The following is a 19340-nucleotide window of genomic DNA, read 5'->3' on the forward strand; positions in this document are numbered from 1 at the left end:
CTGCCAGCTCTTTGTGTAGCTAAAGGCTGAACATAGGAAATTCACCCCTTGCCATTCCTTATTCTCAAATGCCAATCTCTGTCCAGAATCTATTTTATTTTGGTTAGCCTCCAAAGCCCCCAGGTAGTTGAGGCTTTGGGTCATTGTTGTTTCTTTTTTGTTTGTTTTGTTTTGTTTATGTACAGAGTTTACAGTTATTATCTGTGTGAGGAACAGTTTACTCAGAGCTTAATTGAACATTCCCAAAGTCAAACACAATTGTGGGATAGTTTAACTTTCTTTTTTAATACTTGACCACATTATTGACAATGAGCAAGAGTTACTCTTATAATCAGAAAAGGTTTTCTTTTATTAATTGTATTGTAATACAAATGAAAACGTTCTATTCAAAAAAATAAAACATATTGATATAGGAGAGTGAAGTAGAAATTCTTAGAGAATGATATCAAAAAGCTTAAAGAATAAAGCAGAGCTGAAAATTACACAGCAAGAATTTACACTATAGAACAGGGAAGTTTCTAAGCCAAAGGGCACCTCTGAACAGGTACTATACCAATAGGCAGGAGCAGGGAGGAAGACAAACCAGAGCTTACCTAGTCAATATTTTCATCCCAATGTGTCCTTGTTAATACTTACCCTTCCCTTCCTGGTGCATTCCCCTCACTTCCCAGAGCACCAACAGCCCCTAACATACTTACTAAATTTGATTTCCAACTCCTCCAAGGCTTCTTTAATTGATGAGCATCTGCTGGGTAAACATAGGTTTTCTATTTCCATGAGAAACACAGGTTTCTATATTCAATATTGCCATCAGCAGTGAGAAAAGCTATTGTAAATAGTCTCAGCTTGGGTGAGTGATTTCCTCCTCTGGGTCTTAGCTTATTCACCTGAAAAATGAGGAAAGTGAACTAACAGATCTTTAACTTTTTATCCTGAAATTTTATGGACTTGTACAAAAATTCTATAAAACATGAGCATGATTTAAACACATTTTAAAATTAACTTTTCCTCTAAAATCTGCCATCCTATACCATACTCTGGGTATCATGTGCTATATAAGAATCCACTAGAGGGGAGTAAAACATTAAATGAGAACATAATACCACTCAACTTGGGTATCCTGTATAAATTACATTTGCAACTGTTGCCTAATGTCTAATGTCTCCAATCAATCCCACTTACCTCTACTTGTTTTAAAACACAAAGATGTGAAAGAACTGACATTTGCATGTGGAAATCCTCTGATCTGAGGAAAACAGTCCCAAGCCTGGGGCTAGGGAGTCTTTGTATCCTTACAGGGCACTCACTAATAGAGCAAAAGCAGTTCCATTTCATTTTGTTTCTGTTTGCCACTAAGTTATGGTAACAAAAAAAGATTCCCTAAAACTTTATTCAGAAGTGAAGCTTTATCCTGAAAACAAATTCTTATTGAAAGGCCAGAGCAACTGCAGTGTTCCCAAGCATTGAATATTTAGAGAGATCTCAGAACCTTGTCTGGGCTCCAAGTTCCCTACCTCCAAAGGCTGAAGACAAGATTCCCTCACATCAAGATTAGATACCCTTGGCCCCTTGAATATGTTTACTTTGAAGAAATATAATTTAACATAATCCTTCTTCAGAATAAAAATTTAAAAGATGATCTAGACCCTTGCTTATGTTCTCAAGGACCCAATTTCAGGGAAAGGATATGTGTATGAGGGAAATGTAGAAGGAAAGGGGTGCTTTATTAGGGCACCACTGAAGAATCATCTCAGAGATTCAGGTATTAGGAAAATCTAGGAACACACCTCTATTCTTTGGTCTCTATTTCTGGAGTTTCCTGGAAGTTGCAAGGATGATAAGGTAGAGAGACCACTGACTTTGGAGTCAGTTGGACAAGAATTTGATCAAGTAGTTGATTAATGATGATATAATCTGAAGTTATTTATGCAACCTTTCCTGAATCACAATATGTGAAACAGCAGTCTGGTTACAGGGATAAAAACACAACTCAAGTTAGGTTAAGCATAAATGTCATCAGATCTGTCTCTCTCTTCTCTCCTTCCTCCTCTCCCCTCCATCTTTTGATTGTAGAGTTTCTGTATCTCATTTTAATAGCATATGGCTTCCTGTATTGTCTAATGGATGATCTCAAAACTGCCATTCCAGAAAGAGAGCCTCTTTCAACAACTAAATATAAAATCATAAAGACTGTAATTGCCCTTCTTTGGTAGTGGCATCCCTATCTGGGTCAGATCAGATTCAAACCATGATATCTTATTCTCAAATCCTCTAGATTCAATGTATGGCCTTAGATTTCCAGAGACTATGATCTAAATAACTCAATGACAGCTGCATATGGTAAGAAAACAACCAAAACTTTAATGAGCTATATAAGCTAAATATTGAATGAAAAGTTGAATTAATAAAAAATATTAGCAGCAATAGCTGTCAATGTGTCTGGGTCATTTTTGACAGATGCAGTTTCAGTATCCCTTATCTGAATGGCTTGGGGCGAAAAGTATGTTTGGAATATTGGATTTTCAAGTTAGGGATGCTTGACCTGTACCACAAGTGATTTAGTACTAACAGTGCAGGGTGGAGAAGGACAAAGGGAGGGTGTAGAGGAGCAAAGTGTTCACGTCCAACACATGTATGTATCCCTGTAACGTCTCCGCTTTGACTAACATTCTGACTCTGACATGGGAGGAAACGCATGTGTATTTTTAAGCAGAAATAGCTTTCCCTTTGGTCAATGCTCCTAGAAGTACTACATGGAAGGGCTGAGTTGCTCTGTGAGGATTAATAGAGGACATACTAGAATGTTTTACTTCTGTTCATGTTGTTCCTTAAGAACTAAGAATGAATCACTGCTTCTACAGTAAAGAGCAGCAAGTTTCTGTAGGCTGAACCCAGACTGGCAAAGACCGTGACACTAACCTAGCAGCTGCCCATCAGGTTCATAATTTGTAATGCCTGTGTAGGGTCTGAATTTTGGGGGGGTAAGCTGTGGTCCCTATAATTCCCTTTCTAGTATGTTTCTCAGTAAGGTGGGCTATTAGAGATATTCTCTTGTAATAGCTGGAAGGCAGAAGAGAAATGGTGACCATTTTGTTGCATTCATAGGCTTCTTCCTGTTACTTAAATACTAAGTGCTGCTGGCAAGGGATTTTGCAGGTATTTATAAAGTCCCTCATCAAATGACTTTAAATTTGGGAGGTTATCTTATATGGGTCTGACTTCATTGTTGGAAAGCCTTATAAGAAGTAGAGACTCTGCCTGTGGATAGTGGCTTTGACCTGGGCACATGGGTTCCAACTTGCTTTGTCTTTGCTACCTTAAGTCCAAGACTTTGGACTTGCTTATCCAGCCCCCACAACTGCATCAGCAAAGTCAGTATCTATCCACCTGTCTGTCTACTCATCTATTCTCCATATCTCTTACTGGTTCTGTCTTTCTGGCTAAATGCCAACAAAGTATACTACTACTTACACCTAAGCAGGAAGGCCAGCAGTGTAATTCAGTCCTGATTCCAGCCCTTGGGCCTCTCTCTACAAACCCCAAATAGTTCTGTGTCATCCCTTCTAGACTCAGTTTTCTATAATCCTTGCTATCTTTTGTATGACTCCCCCAACCTCCACCAATGCCATATGCAGCTCCTCACTTCCACTAAAGAAGGAAGACTTCAAAGGCAAGGAAGGGCAGAAGTCAGGGAACCCAGAGAATAGCCTGGTGGAAGGGATGAAGGTAGAAAGGGTGGGAGCAAAGAAATGATTGCAGAGGAAGAGGTGCTAGAGGTGTGGGGAAGCAGAATGTGTGGTATGGGAAAAATCACGGAAGGATGATCTGGAGGGACACAGATGAGTCAGGGAGAAGAGGTAGACTAGAAGGGTCCACCTGTTCATCTCTGTTGTCCTTTGCCATGATACTTTTCTTGGGGTTAGGAAGGCTGTCCTACTAAGTTACCCCGCAATTTGGTTATAAATTATCTGTGGAGGACCATCCCAAACATGTAAGTGGCTGGTCTTTTTAAATGCTTTTCACTATTTCCAGGTTACCACTTTTGGCACTAAAAAAAGTATAAGTTGTTATTCGTATGCTTCTTTATGGACTTGCTTATGAAAAATTCTCACCGTATGTATTGATCAATCTACCTGCTGTGCCTGTAGCAGGGCTGTGTGTGTAAGACGCATAGAGCAGGCAGCTACTGCTATCCTTGTCTTTTCCCTAAAAGCCTCTTTAGAGCTTAATCTGGGGGGGACAGTGATGTGGCACTCCCCGATGGTCCTAGTCCTCCTCAGCAGACAAATGACTTGTGCCAACTAACTTAGTGGGCTGCTCCCCACTGGCACAGCCACTCGCCCCATGTGTTTTGTGGGAAAAGTAGAAACCCCCATAACACATAGAGCCAGTTTCTGGAGAGGTCCAGGACAAAGGGAACGAACACATTGTGTACCCATTTTAAGTGGAAGCCAGACATCACTGCTCAGGGGGTGCATTTTGATTAAGAAAACAAAGTTGTGCCTGCCCAGAGGAGGCAGTAAAGACATATCATGCATGGGAAGGGTTTTCTCTGGATTTTCTCCAAAAGAAATTCGCTTTATGGGTTGGAGCTTAAACAATTATCTATAGTCTCAAGAATCGTACAGCAAAGGGAGAATGAGAGCAGATCAACTTATTTTGTAGTTTAAGAAAAGGCCACAGAGAAGCTTTGTGTGATTACAAAGCAAAGGATCCAAATGAGCGTGGGTTTTGCCAGCTGGAACCATGAGGAAAGGGCTCTCGGTGGTAAAGCAACTCCATGTCTTGAGAAAACAGCTAGTATGTGTTGCAGGCTCAGTGGAATTTGCTTAATAAGTTGCACATTTGTCATTATAGGTCAGTTCTTTGGGTGCCAGGAGACATAACTTCTTTATTATATAATCAAATATTCATCCTTGCTGGAAAAGCGAGTACTGAAGAATGGCAAGTTGCTCTGTTGCTTTAAAAAGCTTTTTTCTGGTCAGTGGGTTATTCTGAGGTGAGCAGCCATTAGAAGGCACTTTTTGAAATTAATCTGACATGGAGTACTGGCCCCTCTCCCAGGTACCTTTATACCCTCTCTTTAAGACACCTGCTCTTCCAAACAGGAGATAGGAAGAGAGCAGATATTTGACATTAATCTAAGGCAGACACAGGAAGCTAAGAGGATTCCAAACAGATCTTCTTTCTTCTAGTGTTTAAGTGTTTTTGCTTCAGAGCAGGTAAATACATGTAAATAATTTGATTTGCTCCAGAGAAAAAGACTTCTTTTTTTTTTTTTTCTTTTTTTGTGGTACTGGAGTTTGAACTCAGGGCCTACACCTTGAGCCACCCTTTTTTTGTGATGGAATTTTTTGAGATAGGGTATTGCAAACTACTCACCCGGGCTGGCTTCGAACCACAATCCTCCTGATCTCTGCCTCCTGAGTAGCTAGGACTATAGGTATGAGCCACCAGCACCCAGCAAGAAAGACTTTTGAAAACAAGTTTCTCGCTATATTTATTTAACAGGTCACCTCCTAAATCATTTCCAAATGGGAATACTGATTGCTTTGGGGAGGGGGGAGAAGGGGAATGGTACTAATATATTATGATCTGAAGAGAAGAGTACTTCTTTCTTAAAACTTAGTTTCAGGTGCTTGCTAACCTCCCAGCATTCCAGGAACACAAGTCTGTGTCACAAGTTTGTTTGATCTAGAACTGATATATCTGTAGTAACTTTTATGGAGTGTAGACACAGAACAAATGACAGTGTTCAGAGGGAGAGCTTTAGACTCTTGAAAAAAGTATAGCAACACCTTGTTATTGTCACTCAGCGCCAACATTTATGAATCTTTACTACGTGCAAGTATAAATATTTTGCAAAATTTCTTATTTGAACTTTCCAACAATTCCCATGAAACAGATTTTTATGTTAAGATGTTTTCAGCTGCAAGTAACAGGAAGACATTTCCCAAGTAATAAGGACATCTGTTTACTTCATTAAGGAAGCAGAAGCTGGTTGGCTTTGGGACAGTACAACAGGGCTCTAATCCCCCTCCTCAGTGAGGTGATTTCAGCGTCAGGATGGAAGCAAGGTGGGTGCAGCAAATCCAGGCGTCAGAGTTCAGACACAGCAGCAATATCTATACCATGGCTGTAGCCACTGATCTGTAAGCTGCACATTTGCCATTGTAGGTCGATTATCCTTTCCAGTGTTGAAGGAAATGCTTTTTAGGAAGGAACATTTTCTAGAAGCTCTCCAGTCACATTGTTCACTTACACCCATCCCTGAACCAATGAGGATTAGGAATCGAGGCCAGTGTGTTTAGCTCAGGCCAAATGGGAGTCATCCATAGAGTTGGGACTGAGTCACAGTAGAAACAGACAGATACACTGCTCCTTACTCTGCTGACAAGTAGTAGATAATAATATTCGGTGGGCAGCCATATACATATTCTCATTTTACAGATGTGGAATCTAAGCTCACTGATAAGGAACGGAATGAAGATTGAAATATATTTAATTCCAAGTCTGATCCCAGTCAGTCTCAGGCTTCTAACCTGGCAAATCTAGACTGTACTCACTGCATTGGTACTCAGCCCAGATTGAATTGGATTTTTAAGAAGATAGCAGCAACTCCTAAATGTTATGAGCATAAAGGCTTCTTATTAATGGTCAAATAGCATCTACATGTGTTGGAAAGAATGCTGTGTCAACGCTGTCTTGCTTTATAGACAAGGCTCAGTCAGTATGAATTCACAACCCTCCTACAGTAATTCCATGGCCTCTTTCCATACCTACTCAGGACATAAGGAGAGCCTCGCTTAAGCCCCTCACCTTCTTCCACCTCCATTATCTCTTTTGTAAAAGGAGGATATAAGACCTTTGAAAGGCTGTTGGAAGGATTAGGACAAAAGTATACAGAGGTTAACATGGTAACCAAGCCACTGTAGGTATTCAAAAAAGCAGATGCTTTTTTTTTTTGAATACCTTAAGAAACCTACCAGCAAGCATTCTTATAACCAATTAAAACAGAAATATGAGTTCACAGAGGCAGATGTTGTGGAACATGCCAACAATCCCAGCACTCTGGGTCCCAGGCCAGCCTGGGCTACATAGCAAGTGTGTGGTCTGGAGGGAAAAAAAAAGCCAGGCATGGTAGTTCACACCTGTAACCCCAGCTACTGGGAGATGTAAATAGGTAGATTGTGGTCCAAGGCTGACCCCATGCAGAAAAGTTCATGAGACCCCATCTCAACCAATAAGTTGGGTGTGATAATGTACAACATAATCCATGCTAAAGTAGGAGGATCAGGGTCTAAGGCCAGCCCCAAGCAAAAACTCAAGACCCTATCCAAAAAATAACCAAAACAAAAAGGACTGGGGTGTGGCTCAAGTGATAGCACACTTGCCCAGTAAATGCAAGGTCCTGAATTTTGAACTCCAGTACCACCAAAAATTTTTTTAAAAAATGAAATTTGAGATCATAAAAAGATATCAAACTACTAATATCTGAATATTTGCATGTGTGAGGGTCAAAGAAATTCTTTCATGAATAAACCTGGTACTTTGTAGAATAAATTAACACTGGACCACATTTTTAAAAAGTTCTCTAGGAAAACTCACTGGCAGCCAATGACATCTCTAACATCTATAGGATCACTATGATAACACATGAGCTGGGTTCTCCCTTGTTCTTACGTAGCCGAGCTGCATTTCTAAGGCTCGTAAGCTTGGGGAAATACAGGAAGCAGAATTTTATCCAGTACATTTTGTACACAACATGACTAATAAATTACAAAATCAAATTTGTCATGAGGAAACAAAACCAGACAAGGACTGAACTCGAACCAAAACCAAAACTAAACAATAAAAGTTTTGTTTTGTGGTTGGTTCTATTCAATTTACTTACCAAACAACATTTTAAGAGCACAAAATTTAATTAGTTCTCAAAGTTTCCATACTATTGTCAGCCTGTATGGAAGAAGCCACTCCATTTTACTACTTTTGAAAATAAAAAAGTTTCTAGCTAATGACATTTTTACCACTTTGGTTTTTAATTAATTTCTCTGTTCTGTCCTTATGGCAAAAAAATTGTTATAATTATATTGAGATTTTTAAAATTGCATTATTTATTATTAGGAAATAGCTAAATGTCTTTTAATTTTTACAATGAACCATTGCTAGGTGAATTTTAAAATTACCAAAGATGGCTCTATTGTACTATATGCTTTCCAGTTGTCCTGGTAAATTTCTAGTAACAACATAACTTACATATAAGATTCTATTCCAGAAATCACTAATAAAGAGTAAGGTCTAGGGTATGTAGCTCAGTAGTGGAGTACTTGCCTACCTCACACAAGTCCCTAAGTTCAATCACCAGCACTGCAGAAAAGAAAAAAAAACAAAATCTATGGTTTTTTAAAAAATATCCTATCAGATAGAAAGCAAGTTAAACTGATCTCACATGTGGAGAAGTCTGCTGGATTCATTTTCTTTCCTGGGAGCATGGGGAAGAAGTGAAAGAGAGGAAAAAATAAAGGACTGCCCCTTTTAAAATGAATTTCCAGCTCACTTATAAGCTAAACCAAACAACAAAGCAGAAAAATAACTCTGAGGAAAAAAAAATCAAATCTAAAGTTGCTACAGTATGTATATAAAATCTTCAGTTTTCAACAAATTTATGAGGCATGTAAAAAATAGGAAAGTGTGACCCATATTCAAGGAAAAAAGAGCTGTCAAGTATAAAGGTTTAGTTATTCAAGATGAATAAATTCTAGACATCTATACAACTTATCATAATTAACAAAACTGTATCGTATACTTAGAATTTTAAGAGCTTATTTTACCTTCTTGTGTTCTTAAAACATACACACACACAACTCCAAGCAGTTATTATAAATGTGTTTTAAAAATTAAAGGGGAAAAATGTTTAAAGAACTAAAGCAAAGCACGATGACAATGACTCAGTGAGAGAACATCCATATCTTAAAATAATTACTATAAAAAAGAGTCAAATGAAAATCTGGAGTCAAAAGGTATAATGATGAAATGAAATATTCTACGTTAAAAGCATGATTGAGATGGTAGAAGAATCAGGAAACTTGATTAATAAAAAACATCAAAGACTGATATACAGGAGAGTCCCAGAAGAGCCAAAGGAGAAAAGAACACAAAATAATTGAAGAAGCAATGGCAAAAAAAAAAAAAAATCCTACAAATCCCAGAAGTTGAACAAACACTAATTATACAAACACAAATAAATGAAGACTAGACACACCTGGCCAAACTGCTGAAAGACAAAAGTCATAAAAGCAGCAGGAGTAAAACCCATCACAGGCAGGACAGAAGCATGGCCTTCTGTCACAGGCATCTGAGGCTACAGGGCAGTGGAATGACATATTCAAGCGCTAGAGGAAAAAAAATGTCAAACAAAAATTCTAAACCCATCAAACACTGTCCTTTAAAATGAACTTTAAATGTAGTCCAAGATGAATAAAGATTGAAAGAATTTGTTTGCCTTCTTGCTTTACATGGAATACTACTGGATGTACAAAGGAAGTGATGAGAGACTCGGTAACAAATCCAGAGGACAATGGAGAGCAGCAGAAATGGGTAGGATGTGGGCAGGCATAAAGCATACAGACTTGTATTTTTTTTCTTCTCCTAAATTCTTTAGGAGACACGATTTTGTAAAGAATTATTACAACACTGGAATGTTTTACATATGTATGACAACAGTACAAAGGAGAGGAAAGGAAAGGAAGTAAACTGATGTAAAGCTGCTGTAATTTACCAGATGTTAGTCAATGCTAAGCTGAAGGAGACAGTAAAAAGTGAAGATGCCTATCTACTGTAACACCTGCAGCCACTGCTTAGAAAATAACTCAAAAATAGTTAAAACTCGAGTAATTAAAATGGTATCCTCACAAATATTTAACACAAAAGCAATAAAGGAGAAATCTAGTGCCAAAAGAGATGTAAGATGTACAGAAAGCAGATAGCAAAATGGCAGATGGAAATCCAACCATAATTACATTAAATATTAATGGACTAAAAACTCTACTCAAAAAAGCAATGCTTACCTGGGCACCAGTGTCTCACATTTGTAATCCTACTTGGGAGGCTGAGATTAGGAGGGTCAAAGTTTGAGGCCAGCCTGGACAAATAGTTTAGAGATCCCCATCTCCAAAATAATCAGAGCAAAATGGACTGAAGGTGTGGCTCAAGCAGTAGAGTGCCTGCTTTGCAAGTGTGAAGCCCTGAGTTCAAACCCCAGACCCACCCCCACCCCCACAAAAAACAGCAATGCTTAAGCTGCACATGGTGGTGAATGCTTGTAATTCCAGCACTTGGGAGTGACAGGCAGAATCATTGTGAGTTCAAGGCCAGCCTGGGCTATATAGCAAGACTCCATCGCAAAAAAAAAAAAAAAAAAAAAAAAATAGGATAAAAAGAAAAGAACAGAAATATTCCAGATGGACTTTAAGAAATATTACTAGAAACAGGGTATTTTATAACAAATGGAAAGGTGTATACACCTAACAACAGATCACCAAAGTAGATGAAGCAAAACTGACAGAATTGAAGGGTAAAATAGGCAATTTAACAATTATAATAAGACATTACAATGTTCCTTTTTGGCAATACAGGGGGTTGAACTCAGGGTCTTACCCTTGCTAGACAGGTGTTCTACCACATGAGCAACCCTGCCAGTTATTTTTATGTTGATTATTTTTAGGTAGGGTCTCACTTTCTGGCCCGGACTGCAATCCTCCTATTTGTGCTTCCCAATATAGCTGGGAATAACAAGCACATGTTATTGTATCCAGTCACTGGTTGAGATGGGGGTCTCATTAACATTTTGTCTGGGCTGACCTTGAACCATGATCCTCCCAAATAGGATTACAGACTTGAGTCACCACACCAAGTCTCACACTCATTGTCAGGATAAACACGCAGAAAATCAGTACAGCTAAAGCTGACCTGAACAGACTGTCAACCAAATATACCCAAAGGACATCTTCAAACACTTCACCCAAAGAAAGCAGAATATGCACTCTTGAGGTGCACGTGAAACATACCCCAGAATGGATCATATACTATGCCATGGAACTGCAAAAGGACTAGAATCATTGAAATATATTTTCTAACAACAAAGAAATATAATCACCAGAAGAAATCTGAAAATTTCCCAAGTGTTAGAAATAAAGTCACACATTTCTAAATAACCAATAGGTCAATGTAGGAAGAGAAGCCCTCTGAATCCTAGCCAGGGTGACTCCATCTTACAGTATGCAACAGCTCAGTGGCTGTTCGAAGTGCCAGACTGCATAAAAACCAAGTCATCCTTCCCATGGTCTGCAGTGCCAGACTGCATCAAAACAAAGTCATCCTTCCCATGGTCTGCAGTGTTTGCTGAGACCAACACAATCCCCAAATAAGAGCAAGGACAGAGTGCAGATACATATATAACTTTCCCAATCTGTTTTTATCTGTGCCTTATGTTATCTGAGCCTGCGGTCACTTCTTGGGAAATGCACTCATCTCTCTCTCCATAAGTGGTCCACCTCTCCATAAGTGAACCCTAATAAACTCATTTACTTGTTGAGCTAGACTTGTTCGAGTCATCCTTGACACTATTAAGTGCAGGCCCAATTCAGAAATAGACATTTCTTTTATGTTTCCCAGGGAAACTCATACAGCAGTGAAAAAAGAAATCACTTTTGGAAAAAAAAAATCAAAATTAGAAAAAATTTTAAAGTAAATGGAAACAAAAATTCAACATATCCAAAGTAATGAGGTAGGCTTAGACAGAACTTGGAGGGAAAATTGGAGCTTTAAGCATCTACATTAGAAAGGAACTGTTTCACATCAATAGTCTAAACTTCCATTTTAAGAATAAAGAAACATAAATTAAACCTAAAAGAAGCAGAAGGAAGTAAAGATAATAGGGGGAAATTAATGAAAAAGCAAACAAAAACAAAGACAAAATAAAAGAAACCACAGTTCTCTTGGGAAAAAAAATTCAACAAACTTGATAAAAGATGTAACACAGAATTCCAAAATCAGTATTGAAAGGAGCACCACTACTGACTCTACTGAAATTAAAACAATTATAAAATCAACTTTATGTGAACACATTAGATAATGTGGATAAAAAGCCAAATTCCTAAAAAAAAAAATACTAGCAAAACTTATAACTTTAAAATCTCTCCTTACACACACACACATGCACACACACACGCACACACACACGCACACAGGGTAAAGGCCATCATCTAGTGAATTCTATCCAATATATAAAGAAATAATACTAATTTTAACCAATTCTTTCAGAAAACAGAAGCAAAGGAATACTTTTTCAAACTGATGCTATAAGACCAGCATAACCCACTCCCCAAAACAAGACTTAACATGAAAGAAAACAAGAAATCAATATCCCTCTGGGAAATACACATGGAAATCCTAGACATAATATTAGCAAATGAAATCCAGCAACATATAGAAAGCAATAAATGCCATGACAAAGTGAGATTTGTATGACCACACTAAGCAGTTCCTGCTCCCTTGTGTTCGGCCATCACCTTAACATAGATTTCAGATTAATTCCTGCATCAGTCTGAAACACTGTTGAGCTTTCCAAACTTTCAAATTTCACTTCTAGGTTTTTGCTTTCAGAGGTAGTTATCAGAAAGAAGAGATTCTTCCCATCAAACCCCACCACCACCCAGTTAACCTGGTTCTGGGTGGAAAAAGAAACTGGATTAATCCCAAAATATAGCTCATATTATAGACAGAGGAAGATGTGTTAGAGAAAGCTATAGTAACAAGATGCATATAGAATTTTATGCAGCCATGAAGAACAACGAAATGTTATCATTCGCAGGTAAACGGATAGAACCGAAGAACATAATTCTGAGTGAGGTTAGCCTGGCCCAAAAGACCAAAAATTGTATGTTCTCCCTCATATGCGGACCTTAGATCAAGGGCAAACACAACAAGGGAATTGGACTTTGATCACATGATAAAGCGAGAGCACACAAGGGAGGTATGAGGATAGGTAAGACACCTAAAACTAGATAGCATTTGTTGCCCTCAATGCAGAGAAACTAAAGCAGATACTTTAAAGCAACTGAGGCCAACAGAAGAAGGGAACCAGGAACTAGAGAAAAGGTTAGATCAAGAAGGATTAATTTAGAAGGTAACACACATGCACAGGAAAGCAATGCTAGTCACCTCCCTCTATAGCTATCCTTATCTCAACCAGCAAAAACCCTTGTTCCTTCCTATTATTGCTTATACTCTCTCTTCAACAAAATTAGAGATAAGGGCAAAATAGTCTCTGCCTGGTAGCGAGGGGGTAGGGGGGAGAGGGAAGGGGTAGGCGGTGTAAGGGGGGGGGAGAGGGGAGAAATTACCCAAACATTGTATGCACATATAAATAAAAGAAAAAAAAAGATGCATATAACTAAAACATTCATATTCTTCTCTAGGGATCAGTAAAATAATTTATCTAGAAATAACAGTATTTAGGTAGACATTCATTTCAGCATGTGTCCATCAGTTCAGAATTATAACCTTCAACCCACAGTATGAATAAGTTAGCTAATTCCATATTAATGAATGTAAAAATCTCAGTTTCACATTGTTTTGTTATACAACAAAGCTAATCATTTCAGTTCTTAAAATGTAGTATTTCAGATGAAAGAAAAAATGTGACACTATAAAAGACATCACTGGATGTCACACACAGGCGACGTGAAATATCACAAATATCAACTAAAAAGTTCAGATCGATATTTTAAATAATAAAACCAGGACACAAAAGCTATGTATTCTGCAGCAAAACTTCTTTTCTCCAATTGAAAGGATCAAAAATTTTGAGTAGATTTCCAGGAAAAGTGTATCTAGGTTAAGTCTATGGCCTGATACCAATGGCTAATTTCAAAAATTACACTTAGGTGGTGATATATACAAATAATCAAAGCTTATTATGTTTTTCTGGGTGAAAATATAACACTTCTATATAAAGAACTACAAAATAAGTCATGACAATCTACAGATTATATGCAATTTTATTTAAATAATTTAATAGTGCAGAGTGAGCCAATTTATAAGTATAAAAATAGTTTAACAACCAAATATAAGCACCACACAGAAGCAGATCACACCATATCATTATCAGGCCTTTGGAAGATTAAGGCAGCATAATATCTGTAGTCATTTTATGAGAAGACTTTACTCATATGATAGACGTTATTCAAACATCTGAAGAGAGGCAGAGCCCACAGTTTTTTCAGCATAAAGCCTTCCCTCCCAGTTTTCCTGTTGATATATTAATGATTCTCCTTGAAAATAGCACAACACAATCAGTCTAGATTGACAAACGGGCTATCGAAGCCACTGTCTTGCTGGTTAGAAAGGGGAGCAATTACTTTTCTTGAAGGATGCTGACACACTGAAGAGGGTACTGCTCTGCTTAGTTTTTTGAAATCTGACTTTAATATGTCAGCTTTAGGATAAGATGGATGTCCAAGAGTCACAGGGCTTTTCCCTTGCTGGGGATACATGGCTTCTTCTGACAGGTCTGGAATGTGGTCACTCTGACATTTCACTGGTTGACAAATCATATTATTTTTCTCTGTATCTGAAAGACAAGTGGCTGCTGAAAATTGTTTGAACTTAATAGATTCATCTAGTATACCCAAAGTTCCTTGTGGCCTATCATGTAAAAATGATACTTCGTGACTGTCACAGAGTAAAGTAGCACTGTTGGAAAGCCAGCCTAAAGAGCCACTAAGGTCCCCTCTATCCTTTACTGGAGTTTCCTGAACATCCAAACCTTGGCTTTTCTCAGATGCGGCATTTTCACTTTCTGTTAGAGAACAGCATGTATATGCTTTTAAACTAGGTCTTTCATTAGGATCTTGAGAGGTTGTTTGTGTGGATCCTGACTCAGAAAGGCTAGGGATATTTCTGGATGAGGGCTTATTTCCAAAGGCTCCCAGAAAGGGGTATGTGACTGAATGCAAAAGTGATTCAGAGCCAGTGTCACTGAGTAGGTCTTTCTTCTTGTGCAAAGCAAAGCCTCCTTCACCTTCAACAAACTCAGGAGCAACACTCTTTGGCAAAATATCTAGGTGCTTGCAACTACTATCCCCAAACTGAAAGTCAGCAGGGGACCCTTTGGAATCCACATGTTTTGTGTCTCCATGCTCAGAAGCCTCTAATCGCCTTCGTAAGTTACAAGCAACCCTCCTCTTAGAAACTTGTTCACACATATTTCTGGGAAGGATGTTTAGACTGTTGGATTTGCTTTCAATGTAACGTGGTACACTCTGATTCACATCATTTCTTTTTGATTTTTCAACACCAATCAGCATCTCTGAAGTCAGGGGCAGTGCTACTATGTGCAAGGGAACACAAAATTAGGGGAACACAAAATTAGGAGAAAAATTAACATTAGAGAGAAGAATAAATATGTTTTATATATTCTCAAAAATATATATTTTTAATCACTCTCAAAGACATGGTAAACATGTAAAAATATTCTTTTACAAAATCCACTAAATAAAGTCTGGTAATTTTGTTACTAAAGTATGATATTACTATTGCTATCTGTCTGATTCCTTGTCTTTTGCAATAGATGTTATAGCATTTTAAGAGCCAACCAAAATGTTTTCAATCTTGCTCTGAATATCAGGTCACATGTGGAATTTCTGATGAAGAAAAACTGGTAGAAGACCCCACCCACTATAATTACACCCCCCCCACACACACACCTCTGTAAAAGCTAAATAGAGTTTCTAATTTAACTAACTAGGGTACTAAATCTTATCAGAGGCTAAACAGCCACATAGCATAGACTCAGACTCATGTTTTAGGACAGTGTCTTGGTGCCTAGAATCCATGAAAAGAGTTTGGTTCTACTGAGGACATTGCCTGTATTGTTACCCCAGATCTAGAAAATTACATTGTGATATGCCACTGCCCTTTTGTACCTAAAAGCTCACATTACCATTTCAAAATTTACATGCGTAATCTTTGTGCTTCTATATGAGCGCTATTTCATGGATTCCCTAACAATCTCTGATTCAAGTTTGCCAAAACTTTGAAATCTCCATTTTCCCACAGATAGGTTAATTATCTCCCAGTGTGACTGGGAATTTACCTTTTTTTTTTTTTTTCATATATTTCTATCAGTGCTTGCTTTATGTTATACTCAGGAAGTTTCTTGGGAAGACTGTTCAATTATTATTATGAACTATCATCTTTGTACCTTTTAATGCAAACTCTAATGTACCTAAAACTGTGTTTACCTTTGTAATTCATCCAGTACCAGAATAAGACTGACACTCTGGTCAATCACTCTCCTTCTCTTTATTTTGAATTTTAGATGCTCTTCTTATAAAAATAGCAAATGCTCATATTTTGTTAGACCCTATTTGAAAGTTGTGGTCTTTTAATAACTGACTTAAACCTTCTCATATTTAGTGTCATTGATGATATTTCAATTTTTATGTTTTATTTACCCATATGGTTTTTTTTCTCCTTCTTTCTTGATTTTGTTAGACTGAAATTGTTCTTCCAAAGTTTTCCTTTACTTGTTTGAAAGTTATATATTCTATTTATATTTCTTACAGGTTACCCTTAAAATTTTAATACATTTAAACTTATATTTTTCTAGCAACAGCTAGAGTTATCAGTATCTATATCCTCTTCTTGAAAATAGTAAAAATCAACACATTTTTAGTTTCCTTTACTATATCCTCTTTATTCTTTCTAAGAATACTATACTTTTGAACATTCTCAAGTCCTATTCCTTGTTCTATTAGCATTAGATATAAGTTCTCTTTGGTGTCAATTTGGTGTTTGGTTCCACCCCTCCACCCCCAATAGTGATGGCTTTCTTGGTTAAATGCTTATCTTTTTTACGTCCTGAACACTGTATCTATTTGTGCTTCTTAATGAAGTTGGTATGGGGAGGGGAGGTAAGCTGAAGAAAAATCTAATAGCTGGTACTGTGGCCATGGGAGTTCTTAGGTCCTCCTTGGTATCTACCCACCTGAAGCACTACCCTCCTCCCAGATATATTGTTCCTGTTGCTGTTGCCCAGCCTAATACTGGGGCTGGGAAAGGGAAGGAAGAAGAAGAAATAAAACAAGAGAGACTCCACCTGGTGGTCACTGCTCTAGAACACCAACTAATTATCCCACAGGCATCCATCCCCATGTCCTCCTACTACTTATAGAACCTACTACTTCATGTGTGGCAGTTTTGATATTGTTCCTACTGTGGATGTCATCTTCCAGCAGTTTTCAGTCAAACTTTTCCATCTTTAATCATACACCATCTTTCAGGGATTTCTTAGAGTTTCTGGTCTATCCATTACAACCTTTTAAAACCCAGTTATATTTCCATCTTTTGCTCATTCTTTATTTGTTTAAAATCTTTTCTATCATTCCTAGGGATGGAAGCAACAATGGGCAGCCAGTGGATATGCTCATCTATCTATCTGGAATGGAAATTCTATGCTCTTTTTTTTTTTTCATAAATTTCCAGCTTGAGTTATACACCCTTCTTACTCCCCCCAACAAACACACAACTTTATAAATTAACTCTCATTCCTTACTCTTCTGCTCTTTTTTCATACTGAAAATATTAAATATTCAGAAAAGAAGAGAGAGAAACCACTCAAGTGACATGTTTGGACATACCTGACTGTGTGGTTTTGCTCTGGGATCTATTAGAAGTAGGCGTTTCTAGCAATTTTGCCATTGTAGCAAGTTTGCTAGCAGCATTCATAATTTTTTTCTCAGCCCTGTGGGGAATTCCAGAATATAAAACTAAAGCAGTTTAAATGGAAAAAAAAAAAAAAAAAACCCAAGTTTCTTCAGCCCCAGGATTATTTTCCTATTACCTCTGCCAAAATTTAGGGTAGCACAGCCATATGCCTTTCTTAATACCCAGCAGCTGATCATATAAAAATAGTTAATATTGTGGTTAAGGAAAATGCTCAGAAAATGACAACATGCTGTCCTGGCACACTTAGGTCACATTGTTTAGATTGAACTTACCGTTCTTCTTTTCCATCATCCTGTAAAATCTGCTGGAGGCAAATCAGATAATATTTGCGCATCTTTCGGGCAGTTTCTTGCCTTTCTCGCAACACCTCTGCCTTCACCATCTCTGCAGCTCTTTCCTTACTCTCCTGAATATAATGAAGCATATCACCTGCAGACAGTGAGGAGATCCCCACAAAACGCATGCTCATTAGCACTTTTTCAGAAATGGGAGAGGCAGACTTCAGGCCAATTTTCTGGGAAATTAGGCGACTGGAAGTATAGTTTCAACATCATACTTTCCCTAGTCATTACAATGGAATGTTTTCAGGTCACCATTTTGGTGGTCTCAAAGGAGAAACAATCCATTAGCCCTGGAATGATGGCAGCTACGCGTGGTAAGTAAACATGGCACATACTGTCATGTTCTAGAACACTTAGGTAAGAAAGGAAACGACAGAAACTCACGTATTTCAGTTGTACACTATGTCCATAAGAGAAGAGAAAAAATACACAGAAAGAGGGGAAGAAAACCAGTAGAGGGGGAGAGGGTGGGTGCAGGGGCAGGGGGGAAAAATGACCCAAACAATGTACACACATGTGAATAAATGAATAATAAAAAAAAAAAAAGAAAGAAAAGCAGTAGAGAAAAGCAGACACTGAAAAAAGAAGAAAAAGAGACAGAATAAGCTAGAAAAATCATATTCTTCCCTGGTGCTCTGTGAATCATGTCCCATTATTTATTTAATATTCTCAGCAGCATTTATTATCTAACTGAATAAACTACAATCTATAAGGAGATGTACAAAATGCTGCTGGCAAGAAGGATGATGAGATACATCTACCTTCTGAAATTTACACAAAAATCCTAATTCACACCTTTGAAATTTTTCATCTTTAACTAACATAGCTTTGATTGGGACTACTATTAGTTAAGGCTAACATTTTTAAACTAAACCCAAAAAGACATCCTACATGCAGACTACTACCATCCTTATTGCATTAGGATTACTCATTCACACAGAAATTGCCTGCTTAAAATCAGTAAGTAGCTGAAAACCAGAAGTTCTATGCAAAAATACTATTTTTCCTTATTTGAAATGGAAAAAATTAAAATGCAGTACATTTCAATATAAAACCTCCAAATATCTTACTAACATGTAACTAAATATAATACACATGAGTTATATTAGGATAAAAATGCTTAAAATTTCATTCTCTAATTATTAATTTTAAAAAGTCACTTTGTAGTAATATGCCTGTGGTTAGCACCAGCAACAACTGAATGCAAAC

The 19340-nt window shown here is 37.6% G+C and overlaps 1 protein-coding gene across 14 annotated transcripts in view; it reads right to left on the bottom strand.

Annotated features, from left to right (window-relative positions):
- Window positions 1–693: 693 nt before the first annotated feature.
- The window catches only part of Cep152 (centrosomal protein 152), a 96767-nt gene continuing 78120 nt past the window's right edge, over window positions 694–19340 (bottom strand). For 8 of the 14 annotated variants that reach the window (XM_074065902.1, XM_074065898.1, XM_074065896.1 and 5 more), the window contains 3 exons: window positions 18063–18219; window positions 17703–17806; window positions 14043–15391 (listed from right to left, as the gene is read on the bottom strand). In XM_074065902.1, the coding sequence (XP_073922003.1) occupies window positions 14355–15391; window positions 17703–17806; window positions 18063–18219 (1298 nt within the window). In that variant the 3' untranslated portion in view covers window positions 14043–14354. Of the gene's footprint in view, window positions 888–14042; window positions 15392–17702; window positions 17807–18062; window positions 18220–19340 lie in introns of those variants that run through there. The other 6 variants (XM_074065906.1, XM_074065905.1, XM_074065901.1 and 3 more) reach the window with 3 other exon arrangements.

Source organism: Castor canadensis, chromosome 2 (genome assembly GCF_047511655.1).
Source record: "Castor canadensis chromosome 2, mCasCan1.hap1v2, whole genome shotgun sequence".
Taxonomy (NCBI): Eukaryota; Metazoa; Chordata; class Mammalia; order Rodentia; family Castoridae; genus Castor; species Castor canadensis.